The 16,100-nt window shown below is 37.0% G+C and overlaps 1 protein-coding gene across 1 annotated transcript in view; it reads left to right on the forward strand.

Annotated features, from left to right (window-relative positions):
• LOC134534832 (ATP-binding cassette sub-family C member 3-like) overlaps nucleotides 1-16,100 on the forward strand; it is a 114,234-nt gene that overhangs the window by 68,925 nt on the left and 29,209 nt on the right. The window contains exons 6-13 of the mRNA XM_063373457.1: nucleotides 648-841; nucleotides 2,508-2,696; nucleotides 5,726-5,900; nucleotides 8,909-9,077; nucleotides 12,246-12,535; nucleotides 13,244-13,390; nucleotides 14,031-14,115; nucleotides 15,635-15,828. Coding sequence (XP_063229527.1) covers nucleotides 648-841; nucleotides 2,508-2,696; nucleotides 5,726-5,900; nucleotides 8,909-9,077; nucleotides 12,246-12,535; nucleotides 13,244-13,390; nucleotides 14,031-14,115; nucleotides 15,635-15,828 — 1,443 coding nt within the window. The remainder of the gene's footprint in view (nucleotides 1-647; nucleotides 842-2,507; nucleotides 2,697-5,725; nucleotides 5,901-8,908; nucleotides 9,078-12,245; nucleotides 12,536-13,243; nucleotides 13,391-14,030; nucleotides 14,116-15,634; nucleotides 15,829-16,100) is intronic.

Consider the following 16,100-nt stretch of genomic DNA (forward strand, 5'->3'; position numbering starts at 1 on the left):
AAGAAGTTCATATCAGAATTAAATTTTAAACAAATGCAGAAATAAAGCATAATCCCTGTGATTTTGCACATAAATGATTTTTTTTTTTGTGTTTTATATTGTTTTCCTTTTAGCATTGCAATTTATTTATTTTTAATTTTATTTATTAATATTGTGACATGCCTACCTATGCTTAGATGCCTATACAAGCAACATAAACATTTACACAAAGCTACATAAGAACAAATACAAAACAGAACATGAAGCGTGATTACACTAAACAATACTGGTCAACATATAGCTGTGCGCACATTTAATAGGTCATTTAATTATATATAATTGAACCAGGGGGATAGAATCATGAGTTAGTAAAGTTATTTTTACAGTTATTTATGATATAATAAAGACAGGAACTTTCATTCTTATTGATGTTTTTAATGACTCTACATAGAATATCATTGTATTTTTTAATGTATGTACATAATAAAGGTTGGCCATTACTGATGAAAGGGGGAAATTTAATTCCAGTGTTTTCCAGAAGATGGTTCACATTAATTTATTTTGAAGTTTTCCATGGCACTATTTTAGTTGGCAGGTAACTGTGATTCACATATGGTGTTAGTTGGTTCATCGAAGAAGCATTTACAGTGGACGGTGTGCTCTCGCAGAAGCCATGCCCTGAGAAGAGTGCCTCGTTCCCGTCGCGGGTCATATTCAAGTGGATCGACCCGCTGGTGTGGAGGGGGTTCCGCACGTCCCTGGAGATGCGCGATCTCTTCGACCTGAACCCGGAGGACTACAGCCGGGTCGTGGTGCCCAAGTTCGACAAGCACTGGGACAGCATGGTTGCTCGCGTCACCAGGTGAGCATCCTCGGTCCTCCGCTCTACACCGGCCACTGGGCACGGTGAAACACCGGGAGCCGTGAGCAAGAATACGTTTTATTTATGGGTACAGGGGCGCATCCAGGCTTCCCTTCACCCTGGGCAGAAATCGTGATTAGCGCCTCGCTTCCTCCCCGAATCCCTTTTTACAACAGCAATAAATGCACCAGGTAAAATTTGTTTTACATCCATGTACATTATATGCAAAATCTTAAATAAAATTTTTTTAAATTGCGCACTTACAAGTGTTTAAGGGGCTAGTCTAGTCAGAGGTATATCTGTGTTGGTGAGGCGGGATGATAAGCGCGATGCTCGTTGGTGCTTCTAGCGCGGTATCGCCTCTTAAGAGCAAGGCTCTGAACTTGCGCGCAGTCTTCTCGTCATGCATAGGACAAGTGTTAAATTTGAGCGGTAACCCATAACATTATATGGAGGAGAAATGAAGATAAAGGTGTAATGCAAGTCCCTCAAGTGCTTACAAGAGTCTGTACTTTTTTTTTGCCTAAAAATTACTCTGAAAACATGCCTTGTAGCCAGCCATTTTAACTCATCTACAAATACAATTTAAAAACTTTATCCAGAATCAAAACTACTTTCCAGCCTTCAGGAAATTTTAAAATGCTTTTCGTAAACAGAATTATGATATTTTGAGTAGTTTTAAAATTGCATTTTTTTCCTGAAGCTCTGCGTACTGTATGTGTGCCTGGGTAGGTGAGGCCCTTAAGGTTTATGTTTTATTTCACGTACTGTAACTAAAGAACTGAATAGTGTTCAAGGTTCAGTGGGAACAAAAAAAATATATTATTGAGAAATAATGATAAAGGTATAATGCAAGTCCCTTAAGTGCTTTCAAGAATCTGTACCGAGTGTTTCATGTCTAAAAATTATTCTGCAAACATGTGTTTTAGCTATTTTCACTGTTTTAAAAATAAATTTTAAAAACCAAATACAGAAACAGCACTATACATATACCCTCTGTGTATTCTTACATGCTTTTTATAAACATAAACCACTCAGATACCTGAAGTAGTTTCAGAATCGAGTGTTTTTTTTTCCTGAAGCTCTGCACACCATATTTGGCCGGGTAGGCGGGACCTTTAAAGCTTTGCCTCACCTTCCATGTTAGATTACATCATTCTCATGACTTACGTGCCTAAGCCAAGCCAATTCTGGGTTTGGTTTTCGATTTCATCCAACCCAGATGTTATGCAATTGGGAAACGTGGCGAATGTTGCAGCGAGTTGCTGGGTTTTCTCGCCGGCTCTCGAGTTTCCCCGGCCCATTAATACTCCATTTTCATCTTTTCTCTAACGACTGTGATGTCTTACAGAGCCGTCGAGAGAAACTAAAACCCTGGGGAAAAAATATATGTTGACGCTAAAGCCAATTACTTATTCTACAGATTTTAAAATCCCCCATATCACATAAATTTTAAGATCTCCAATCACTTAATTAAGCAGTAGACTTATAAACTCACACATCAGGTGCCTTGGCCCTGAATATTTTGCCTCTTCCCTCCTGATGGCCCTGCGATGGCTAAGAAACATTAAGCTCCATTCATTCATAAATCATTTCTGGGATGTTGACAGAACGTAGAGTATTAGAAGTGATTTGGTGACTTAAGATAAATGTGTTTGGTCTGCAGAGACAGGGGTGTGAAGGCCTCGTTCAGAAAGTCGTCGGGCAGCGTCAGCTTCCCCGGCAAGCCGCGGAAGGATGTTCGCCTGTCCCTCCTGGGCCCGCTCCTCCGGGCGTTCGGCTCGACGTTCCTGTTCTCCATGTCGCTGAGGTTCACCCAGGACCTTCTGGCCTTCGTCAACCCTCAGATACTGAAGTACGTCGTCGCCAGGAGCCAATCAGTCGGCTCAGGGATGGGGGCGAGGAGGCAGATGGTGGACTTTCTAACAACAACAAAAACGTATGAGCTGTGGCTAGGGACAAGATCAAATGGTGAACTGCGATAAAATCGAAATAACATTGAAAAGCACGTCAATACTACTAATTTTAAAAAAGCGAAAGTTTGTGTGTATGTTTGTTAATCCTTGACTCCAGAACCGCTGAATGGATTTGGATGAGATTTGGCATACATCTCGCTCATAAGCTGGATTAACACATAGACCACATAAATTATGAAATTCCATACCTAATGGAGTGAAAAAGGGGTAAATTCATTTTTATCACAGGAAATCATAGGTCATAGACATACAAACAGTGAGTGTCATTTCTCCATGTCCGCCAAATGGTCATAGACATAGTAAGGTCTGGAAACTTCCTATCCTTCTCCTTGGTGAGACCCGTCCGCTTAGTGGAGCTCACTGTGGCTAGCGAACTAACGGCGCTAATAACAGATCAGTTTAGAACTTCTTCAATTGATGGTGTTGCCTTGAATTTTAAACCCACTATCATTTGGGGCATCCATCACGTCTCAAATTTTTGTTTATTTGTCCCGTATGCATTCCTATACCATTCATCTGATTGTGATGAAATTTTGGTGAGTGGTTATGGGCATGCCCACAAAGGTTTATGATTTGGTACAACTCTTTCACAATAGGTGGCGCACAAATCATTTCAACAAATATGTGTATTTCATATAGCTTAGCGGCAGTTCGTGTGCATACACATTGCAATATTGAAATGAATTTTATAGAAACATCGATAATTCATAATTGAATTGAATAAAATACGAACAGTGACATTTCAGTTTTTGTGTGGTATAAACAATAGGTAGCCCGAGAGTCATTTCAAACAAATGTGTTTATTTCATATTGTATAGGGGCAGTTCATTTGTTTTAGTTGTGAGAGTGTGCACGCATGACACAATGTAATTGAATCAAATATAAAAAAAAAGACAGAGAGAGATAGAGTGATAGATATAGAGTGAGATAGAGAGCGAGATAGAGAGATGCTTTGTATGTGTGTACCTAGGTACTTCATCAAATTACAAACAAAATTGAATCAGGCATTGCATCGCATGCTGAGCATTAACTAGCTAATGGAATCTTTTCAATATCAGTAATCTTTCTTATTGTAACTGTTTTGTTACCTACTAATTTTTACATAACCATTGGTACATTGTTTAAACTCACATACACTTTCTTATTTATTTGTATTGTTCCCAGTAGTTGGACATGCTGTTTATAAATTATTATATTGTAAAAGTGCATCTTTTATCAGTCAAAATGACACTTTTTTGGTAAAGTAAGTATCATTGAACAAGTAAGTGTCGTATTTGTTGAAAATGGTGATATCTTTATGAATAAACAGAGTTAACAAAAAGTGAAAATAAAAACTTAACACCGAAATCACCTGCTTTAAAAATGAAATTGGCCTAATAATATAACCATAAAATCTTGTCTCTAGCTATAGCTCATCTCATCTTTAGATGTATATTTTAATGGGCATTTACTCTATCTTTACAATGCATGATATGTGTTATTAGCAATGTCCTCATTTCAGAGTGCTCTGTTGCCATAGAGCGCAAAACTTTTAGACACAACTTTATAAAGTAATAAATTTTTTTAAAAAAGAACAAAAATTATTTTTAAAAAGATAATTTTGTATGAGAAATTTGGGAATAAATTTTATTGTTGTATTTCATAAAAGCATCATCTGATAATATTCAATTCCTATTTGTAAGAAAACTTAACTGAAAGACTCCATCTTCTATTCATCCTTTTTTGTCATATATTTTTGTCATTTAATATTAAAAATTTTGGCTCTGTTCAATATAGTACATAATTTTGAACTATATATTCCAATTTTTGGCATGTAAAGGCATAAATTATATCCACCAGACCTACCACACGCGAATACAACTATCATGATAACCACACTAATTCACAAATGTTGCCTTCAACAAGTAGCCAAGGTTAAGTCCTATGCCATGTCAAACCAAAAGATTTAGCACGGAAGCTTTGTGGCCAGTGGTATCAAAATATTTGAAATTGCGAGATGGCAAGGCCTAATCCCCCTTGAAGATCTTTTCGATTGATCACCGCAAGCAGGTGAATGTGGTTGGAGATACACATGCTAAGCACGGTCATTTAAGGTATTTAGAGATTTCTTTACTGAAGAGAGATAATTTTTTCTGAAATGTGTGGAGTATGAGTCACGACAAAACATTTAGATTTCCCTTGATTAGGTTTCATTCCGGTAGGATTACCATTGTTAGATAGAATTTGGGAGAAGAACTTAACTTTCCTTCTGCTCTTTTTTAGTGTATGCAGAGTTTCATTTCGGGATTGGTTGTGGAGGACGGAGTTTGGAAGGGGGTGAGGTATACATCCATCCCATCTCCCCCACAGGGTGTGCCCTCGGAAGCCTTCCTAACTTCCCGACTTGACTAATCCGCCCCTGCAGAAGTGTGTTCATCACACGGTTCGGACGGGGTGTTTGGGGGGGGATTTCACTCATCACATCTTTAGATGTGTATTTTAATGGGCATTTACTCTCTCTTTACAATGCATGATATGTGATATTAGCACTGTCCTTGTTTCAGAGTGCTCTGTTGCCAAAGAGCACAAAAAAATTAGACACAACTTTATAAAGTAATAAAATTAAAAAAAAAAAATTAAATAAATAAAGAAAATTTTGTATGAGAAATTTGGGAATAAATTTTATTGTATTTAATAAGAGCATCATCTGATAATATTCAATTTCTATTTTTAATAAAATGTAACTGAAAGACTCCATCTTCTATTCATCCTTTTGTGTCGTCATATTTTTTTTGTCATTTAATATTGAAAATTTTGTCTCTGTTCGATGTAGAACATAATTAACAGATTGTATTATTATTAATAGTGACCAAGTGCTACAAATATTTTTATTAATTAATAAACAAATATTATTATTAATATCCCGCAGGTACATGATAGCGTTCGTGGAAAGCGACGACCCGGACTGGAAGGGCTACATGTACGCGGCCCTCATGCTGGTGTGCGGCACGGTGCAGACGTTCTTCCAGGCGCACTACTTCATCAAGGCCCAGACGGCGGGCATGCGGGTGCGCTCCTCCCTCATCGCGGCCATCTACCGCAAGGTAACGTTGCGTCCTCGCTCCCGTCTCTCCCTCGACACCAATTTTCCCCCCTGATGGTGTGTCACTTCCCGTGACCGAGCGAGTGCATGGCTGATTTTTGTGTTTCTCGGGTGCTGCAATTTGTTTTCGTGATTCACACTTGTGTTCATTGTGCTGTTGTATCGTGTGTTTGCAAGATTATTAACCACTATTAATGCAAAAAACACATGTATAAAAAAAAGAAATTAATGCACGCATGTATCTTATTTATAGTTCTTTACAGCTTGTCTTTTTTAAGTTTTTAGTATTAGTTATTTAAGGGACTTGCCCACTTGAGACCTAGCTGTGTGCCGGGATAGGGTTATTAATTTTAAATACTACTAAGCGTGATCCAGTAGTTTTTCACGATATCAGTTTCAAACAAAAACTGCTCTGTGCATTGCTAAGAGAATAACATTGCTGTCAAGGATAATGATGAATAGGAATAGTCATTGTAGGTTTTATGTTTTTATGTTTTTAACATTTAAACACCAAAAGCAGTCATAAACTCATACCTAAAGTAACTTTTTGTGCTTTTCCTCTTATAGCTAATGACTTGATGTTATGTTTTTTTTATGCCAACTTCATTTTTTTAAAGCAGTAACTTTCAGTGTTATTGAATGCATTATGATAAATTCTTTTAAGTAGTAAATATAGTGCACTACTTTGCCAATATGATACCAAACAATTAAATAATGCATATTTAACCAAAATTTTGTTGGTTTTATTATGAGACAATATAATTTGTAATTGGCATGTTCTAGGACAGACTCAAGCAAAACAACAAAAATATGAAAATAATTCCTCAAGCATTTGTGTGTTTAAAAAATTACCAAATATCAGAAATTTAATAATAATAATATTAATAATAATAATAATAATAATAACAACAACAGCAACAACAATAACAATAAAACCAACAACAATAACAACAATAACAAAAATAACAAAAATAACAATAAAACAACAACAACAACAACAACAACAACAACAACAACAACAACAACAACAACAATAATAATAATAATAATAATAATAATAATAATAATAATAATAATAATAATGGAGAATTTTGGTGCAGACTCATCTAATTATATATTTATTAATATACTTCTGTTTTGGGACTTGAGTTAGGTTTTGTTAATTTGCATATTAATTTTATGATTTTTAGTTACATTTTATGCTTTATGGTGTTTTATCATGGTTATCAGTGTTACTATGTTAATCGCAAATCACCATAAAATATTTTCCCTACTTATAGCCTTGCACACTGTAAATTTTTTTGAAAGTGATGTGAAAAATGGTGGCATCATGCTTAGTAATATTTAACGTTTAATATCTTATCCCAGCACACGGATTGGTCTCAAGAAGGCAGGACTGTAAAGACACAGGAATATTTGTCTCTTATCCTAGAATATTTTTAACAGGTTATTACCAACTTCGCTACCTGAACTTTCTTGGCGGGATTTCAGCGGAATGTTGCAGGACGGCCGTTTTGACAGAGTTTCATGACGTCGGTGGTATCCCGTCGAGAGTAAAGATGAATTGTTTTCGGCTGGTGTAATTCGAGCACAACTTAATCACAAACGTTAGTTAGCCTGTATGGTAGTTTGTTCCTGGTGTGTGCCCAGCTAGCTTATTACTGCAGTTTTGTTTGCGAATTTCTCATGCATGTGCTGCTGATTTAACTGCTGCCATGCCTCTAGAACACAAACTTTTATAGTTACTATCTCCTCAAGTCTGGACTCTGAAATAGTTTGGTGAACAAAATGAAGAAAAATATTAAGACTGTTCTTAGCAAAGGAAGATATGAATTATTTAATATTCATATAATATTTATAAATATTATGTCAACATGAAATGTGACAAAATGGTAAACCATAGACTGATGCTTGCCATTACATGGGGTAAGTGCCATGATCTTTTTTTCCTTTTCTTATTTTCAGTTACATGTAAGTTGATATTATTCATCCCAGTACTGAAATTGTATTGCTTACAGTTAGCCAGGTGAAGGATTTAAGGCTTCTATGTTTTAATCGGAAATTTTTAAAATATAGTTCTCTAACCAATTAAATTATGTCCACAGTAACATTTTTTAATCATAATAGTATCCTTATGGTTTTCAACTTAATAAAGGTAAACATATTTTTTTTTGTTCTCTACTTTAAAATCACCTGTAATACAGTAAACTTTTTATCATATTGATAAGTATGCATAAAATAGACTTTGTGTAGAAGTTCTATTACAATTTACCTACTGTATTAAGTAAACTAACCCAAATTAAGAGGGAAAAAAATTGGTTTCACAAGGTTGCAGATAAGAAAGTTCAAAATTTGAAAATGGCGCTGACGGCCCTGGAATTTTCTTATTCAGTAATTTGTTTTGTTTTATGCTCTCTGGAATTTGTTAAAATGACAAAGCTGTGCTTTCACAAATGGTTTAAGAAATAATGGCAGGTATTAATATACCACTGATTTGCCATAGCTATGTTATCTTCGTAGTTTATCCTATTTTACTGATGAGCTGAAGATAGCAAAAAAATGTTCACTTTGGTCTTTTACCATATTTCATTCCATTTTCTGTTAAAAGTTTCTCGATCAATTTTTCACGGTCTTGTCCTGGAATAAACTTTCCCACTTTGAAGCTGTGTGTGTTTGTTAACCAGCATTTTAACGTGGTGGAACTGCCTTAGATATAAGGTGCAGCCAACATCCAAAAGCATAATGGACCACAAAAAAGTTTCATTGTAGAAGTGTTCATAGTTTTCTTTTGCATTTGGAGGAAGTATTCAAAACTTGTCACTTTTATATGTATATTCTTGTTAGTTTTGTGTGCGTTTATTTAGAGGCTCATATTTGAAAGAGAAAAAAAAATAATATGGTGTAAGAAAGATGAATATATTTGGTCAGAATATCATAACACTTTGTGAGATGTGTGCTGGAGCGCGGGACGCTGTGATCATCAGCGACACTGTGTGCGTGCTGTTGAAGGCCCTGCGGATATCGGTGAGTGCGCGCAAGGACTCGACGGTGGGCGAGATGGTGAACCTGATGGCGGTGGACACCCAGCGGATAATGGACCTGTGCCACCACGTGAACCTGCTGTGGAGCGCCCCCTTGCAGATATCCCTGGCCTTGTACTTCCTGTGGGACCTGCTGGGTGAGTGTCCCCGAGCCCGCGTTTGCTCGAAGCTTCGCACCAGTCGTCTGCGGGTACTCCAGAAATAATCCTTGTCCGTGAATTCGTAATTTGATATTTCAAAATGAATTTTTTAAAATTATTGGTTACTTATAGACAGACCTACGGTAGGGACCACAAAAGTAGCGAGCTGAGTCCCATAGTTCAGACGGCAAACGTTGCTTGACAGGGATCGACATAACGAAGCTGCGTCAGGGGAGCGCGCATTGAACTTGGCACGGCCCGGCTGTATATTAGGCATTCTGTTCTAAAAATGTGCAGAGCAGTAATGAAAGTGCAGCATTTAATTGTGTATCTGTGAAAATGATGGCATGTTGTAACATTGACCACAATGTAAATAGACACTAAGTATTCCAACATGAACTGATCGTAAAGGAAAATTCGACTAAAGTTTGGAAACTTACCGCAGTGAAGGCAGCCAGTATTTTATTCGCAGCTCACATTAACCAAGAGTCATACGAAACATTAAAATAGTACCAGATCTCGATAAGTAAAAGAATAAATATGTACTAGCTCTTACAAAGGCTGAGCAAGACACGATGTTGCACCTGTCACTATCACTGTATTCATCACTGTTGTCCGTTACACTGTTACTTGTTGGTGAAAGGAATTCGTCGTCTTTGCTATCGTCATGTTAATTTATCAAGAACGGGTCCATTGCCATGTCTATTATGCAGTCCGTCTTCCAGTATTCATCTTCTAATTTTCCAGTATGATTGTAGTAGCCTACCTTGTTATTTGTTGGTATGGAGTATAAAGCATCCAGAGTATGTGTCTGAAGTGCTTGCGCGGAAAACTCTCCCACAGTATTACATTCCCGAATACACCTCTTTATCTTTCCCCACGCTGATTAAATAGCGTTGAACTCATGTATGGTGGGAGTCTAAAAACATGATATCCTGCATTTTTTTAAAAGTCGTTCAACCCAAAAAATTTTCTCCTTTGGTTTGTGTTTTTTTACTAGTTCCATCAACAGGCATTTCAGCATTTTTTCATCACACTCTACACCTCTGCACTTTAGCCATGTAATCATTATGTTTTTTTTGTACTGTGTTTCGAAGGAGGCTTTACTAATTATTTCTCTCTTTTGCTGTCAAATCACCTTATTACTTTTCCTGAGCTTTACATTCGTCTCCATTACTCGTTTCACACTACCTGCCAATATACTTCACATGGTTAGTAACAGTTAGTAACACAGGAAGGGAGACAGAATCCCCCCCAACTGCATTACACTCCCATCCCCCTTCTTCCCCTACTTCCCTTACTTCCCCTACTTCCCTTCATCCTCTCTTTACCCTTCACCCCTGTACTAACAGCTCGCAAGATTCCTGGCCTCTACAGTACACCACGTCAGACACATTCACAAAATAAAAAATAATTATTGAAATAAAAAAAAGTATTATTGAGAAATTTTGATTTGTACTGCAATATTATTCACACATTGTTCTATATTTAACAGATAATCAATGATTATGATTTAAAATTATTAATAATATTCCATTTTATGTATAAAATCAGTTAGCTGAACAAAAAAACTTTGAAACATAAAATTTACTGGTATTATAAAATGCATTTCCAGGTTTTTTAATTTATTTTATTTTACACCTCTTTGTAATGGTTCCATGTGTATTACTCTCTTTTTTTATTTTACTTTATTTTAGATCAAATTTTCATTGGGCTCCTGTTAAGTGTGAAAAAAAAATTTTCACTGTAGGGTATGTTAAAATTTGGTTAGAAAAATATTCGATGTTGTGAACGTTGTGATATTTAATTTAAAATTTGATTCAAATACAATAAGACAGTATTCACAAAAGCCTATTAACCAATGATTAAAAAAATCCATTGGACAAACTCTTATCTTGAATTGTCATTTTAGTATCAGCCACAAACATCTTCACAATCCTGGTCCTTTTTTCCCCAAAAATGCAGTTCTGGTTCGTGGTAGAGCAAAATTTCATTGTACATATTATTAGAATCACAGCTCTCATCCATGATGAGTGAAAAACAAATATGCATAGTTTATAAATTACAATTTGGAAATTTTTTTATTTTAGAGTGCGTATTTAGCTGACGAGTAGTGATTTGTGTGTGTGGGTGGTGGGGTGAGGTAGTTAGAGGACACTGCCTTATACCAAAATAAATATTCACCAAACTAGCAGGATAGGTTTTAAATTTTAAATAATATTTTCCCCATACGTATATCTATTTTTCACAATTAAACTTTCAAAGAAAAACAGCACTGAACATAAATAAATAAAAAAAAAATGAAACAAGTGTTGTAGGTTTTTGTTTTCGATATTTTTATTTGTAGTATTTAGTGGCAAAAACTTTGAAAATACGTACAACATTCTCGTACTTTTTTTTTTAATTTTATAGCAGTGATCTTTTAGTTGCAGTGCACAGTGTTGTTTTCATTTGGAAGCGATATCGTGAAGTCGCTGAATCATACCTCATAGTGTTAGTTTAACGTGCAAAACTCTTTCCCGGTGCATGTACCCATCTTCTAACTGTGGGGAGGACAAACTATAGGCCTACCGGAGAGTTTTCGGTGAGATGGAAAACATCCCAGTTAAATGTCAAAAATTTGAAATAATAATAATAATAATAATAATAATAATGATAATAATAACTATTGGTATTGTTATATTATTGTATAATTATATAATAATAACTATTATTATATAATATAACTATTGTTATGTTGTTATACTATTTCACAACAACAACAACAACAACAACAACAACAACAACAACAACAACAACAACAATAATAATAATAATAATAATAATAATAATAATAATAATAATATCATCATCCTATGAAAAGGCTATGTTAATGCTTTTCTGATGACTTGGTAGTCATTATGAAAACTGTAGTTTTTACCTGATTTTAGAGTATTAAAGTAAAAAAATTTACACATGCCGAGAGGTACTAAAATTTGTAATATAATATGTACATTTAAAAAAAAAAAGGAACTGCCATTCAAAGGACAGGTTCAGCTTGGAGTAGATTATTTTTCACATCCCACTTATTTACATCAGTTTGAGTGGTCGGATAGGCGGTGGGGGAACGGGGGCGGGGGAGGCACGGCCCCGCCCACAGGTGACACGGGACCGTCGACCCCGCAGGCCCCTCCGCGCTGGCCGGCATGGCGGTGCTCGCCGTGTTCATCCCCATCAACAGCGTGATCGCCAACGCCATGAAGAAGCTCCAGATCCGGCAGATGAAGATGAAGGACCGCCGCATCAAGATGATGAACGAGGTGCTGGGCGGGATCCGGGTGCTGAAGCAGTACGCGTGGGAGCCGTCCTACCAGAAGCACGTCCAGCAGCTTCGCGGGAAGGAGATCGCGATCCTCAAGCAGGCGGCGTACCTCCAGTGCGTCACCTCGTTCTTCTGGACCTGCGCCCCGTTTCTCGTGAGTGCCGCTTTCCTTGTCATTGGTCACTTAGGGTCCTACTTTGCACTGTCAAGGCTCGGTCGTACACACCATGTAGATTTTTTTTCATTTTTTCAACCTTAATATTTTTAAACAGCTACCTATTTATGAAATCTTAATTCTTTACCTCACTTCCATTTGTTGTTCTGCCACAAATATGGCATAAATAAGGCATACAAGTCTTTGTAATTATCATTACTTGCGCGACACACTAAGTGAGTACCTTTTGAAAATATTTGTGGAGAAAAACAAGTGCAAGGGAGGTAAGGAGTTAAAATTGTATACATACCCCTTAAAAAGTAATGACAAAAAAATCAACATGGGGCTTGGGAGCGTTAGTCCCTTCCATCATGGATTGTTATGTTTATTTTCTATGTTTTCAAATTTGAGTTATTCATCTATTTTTCTGGAATATAATGGCATTCATTAGTAATAATACCTTCTAAAGCTTTTCTACTTTATTACATCTTTACTGAGAGTACTGTCTAGAACCACAGGGAGAAAAAAACTGATTATGTTTCAACACCATAGTATATTTTTCATTTATTATGGATTATGTTATATTTGATCCTTGACATTTAGATCTGGATTCGAAGGACGTATTCCAAGGTACTCTCTGGGATTCGGATTCTGTATTCGTAGTAATTACGTACATACTGATTTAGTTTATTTCTGTAATGTTCTCAGGTCTCGCTCGCATCATTTGCTACATTTGTGCTGCTGGATGAAAACAACGTGCTGAATGCGCAGACAGCGTTTGTGTCGCTGAGCTTGTTCAACATCATGCGCCACCCTCTCACCCTCATACCGCAAGCCATCGCTGCAGTCATACAGGTAGTGTAACTGTTTTACTCACTGATGCACTTAGAGACATGGGTAAAACCATGTTTTTTTTTTTCGCAAGAAAAGATTTTCAGACAAGCTATATGTTAAAACTTTGTAGCATTGTCTGTGTTGCGTGGTTGGCTGGTTTTATTCCAGGTACATGTTTGCTGTCAGCACACCGATCACAGCCATCCAGTGCTGAAGCCAACACGTCCTGAATGGCATGGCCAAATAGGGCAATAGCTTCTCTTGCAGATGGCTGCCAACTACAATGAAACAATCGCTAGAGCGGGCATACCTTATTGTAGTCTAATGAGCGAACAAAAATACATGGCCCTAGACATGCGGCAATTATTGTGATATGGACACAAATATAGCAGTACCTAATACATTATTTGCACTACAATGTTTAAAATTTGGACAGTATTTTTACCTAGTAAAGAACTCAGCTCTGTACAACCTCAATTTGGGTTTAAATTTTTTTTCTGCCAGAATATAAACTAGAAGAATCATAAAGGTTTTTTTATATAGCGTAGGTATATTATATTACTATCTATAATTCATAATTTTTTTTAGCTAGTTTATCATATCAGGAGATTGAACCAACCCTTTTGTAACCGATCTTCAAGCAATGTTTGTGTGGTTTCAGGCGAGCGTTTCCTTGAGGCGACTGAATGACTACATAAACAAGGAGGAGCTGAGTTCGGACAGCGTCACTCACGACCTCACTGAGAGTAAGTGACGCCTGACCGGTGCGACCATTGTCTAAGCACTAGGGTCAAGATTATATGATAAATTGCCATTAAAGTATATGTCAATTCAACATATAACAGAAATGCAAGTTACTATGCCATGAAGCACCGAAATGCAGCTACCTAAATTCATTAAATTAATCAGATTTTTTAATCAGAACTTAACATAAATCACAAAAGCATTAGCTTTTAATTTATTAAATTAATGAATTTAGTTTATTTAGCATTAAGTTTGTACCAAATTGTTTTTAATAAAAATATTAGAATTTTTTTTATCTTGTAACTTTTATTAACTCATTTTTACATTATGATAATTGATGCATTTTTCAAACTTCTAAATAGTACTTGCGATTTAGTAGTTAGAGATGCTTATTACATTATTATATTAAAAAAGTGAATCGTGTATCAGTCAAAATGACACTTTTTTGGTGAAATAAGTATTGTAAAACATTTAAGTATCAATCTTGTTGAACAATTTGATATCATTATGAATTAACTGGGATTCATAAAAAATAAAAACAATATTACTAAAATCTTCTGATTCATAAACAAAATGAGTCTTAAATAAAACCATAAAATTTTGTCTCTACTAAACACGGTTCTGATGGTATTACGATTGCGGCCAGAAAAGGGGGCAATATTGTGGCCGTTTAAACCCCAACTTAATGTTTCAGTAGTTAGTATATTCTCGAATAAAAATTTAAGCGTGCCATGTGATTGAGTATTCGATTCTGTGTCCTAATCGTAATTGATTCTAGTGCTTGTCTTCAAGCAATACAGTTGCAGTGTAGTTTTATTGGGACTTTACATCAAGGAAACTACTTCATTCCTATAAATTAAAAGTAAAGAATTCAATTTTTTAAATTTTTTTACCTGCTCAGGTAAACTTAAATAAACCAATAAGTGTCATTAGTATAAACTACAATTTGATATTACGTAACTTTGGCCCACCAAGCATTAATGTTTTTTGAAATGGCCTGATGAATAAACTAATTAAATAGAGCTTCTTTAGAGCATAGGGACATAAATGGGCGGGTTCATTAGGTAGCAAAGTAGAACATTTGGCATGCCTAAAATCGTACAAGCAACCAGTCAGCACCCAATTGGTTTGGAGCCCACTACAATCCTGGAGGTACCTTTTCCTTAAACCTCTGAGTATAACTATGCGACATGAAGCAAATCTTTGCCATTTCACGTCATCCTTCTTGAGTTTATCACACTATGAAATACATACATACCATATTAAGACCATGTTGAAAAATTTCTAATTATTTTTGTTATTTGAGCTTAGCGTTGCATCAACCGCAAGATCGTTAGTGAGAGTAGCGTGCAGCGTGGAGAACTGGAACGTTGGCGTATTGTTGGGTACCATCCCCGTGCTGGCCCGAGCGATCTTGGGCAACACACGGCAAACAGAAATGAGACAGGATGACCGGACCGTGATTGGAACCCCTGGTTCAAGTGTCTTCACGGCCGCGCGTGCCGGTGTGTGTGCTTCCAGAGGACCCGCTGGTGATCGAGAAGGGGGACTTCTCGTGGGGGCCCGAGGAGCCCCTGGTGCTGCGACGCGTGGACCTGAGGGTGAGGCAGGGCAGCCTCGTGGCCGTCGTGGGGTCCGTGGGCTCGGGCAAGAGCTCGCTGCTGTCCGCCCTGCTGGGGGAGCTGGTGCGCGTGTCCGGGAGGGTGAACACCAAGGTGGGTGCTCCCGCCCGGTCCTTCCTCGCCCGAGTATCCCGCGTCACCGGGGCCTACAACTGACAACTGAACGCTTTTGAGTTCCTCCCGACTGTTTTGTTTTAGCCTCGGAAGTGTTTAGTTTCAATACAACTTATACTTCTATCATCCCCGTATTGGCCCGAGTGATCTCGGGCAACAGAAATGAGACAGGATGACCGGACCGTGATTCGAAACCCTGGTCAGGTGGCTTCACCCCAGCGCGTGCTGGTGCTAACCTGAGAACTTAATAT

This window comes from Bacillus rossius, chromosome 8 (assembly GCF_032445375.1).
Source record: "Bacillus rossius redtenbacheri isolate Brsri chromosome 8, Brsri_v3, whole genome shotgun sequence".
NCBI lineage: Eukaryota > Metazoa > Arthropoda > Insecta > Phasmatodea > Bacillidae > Bacillus > Bacillus rossius.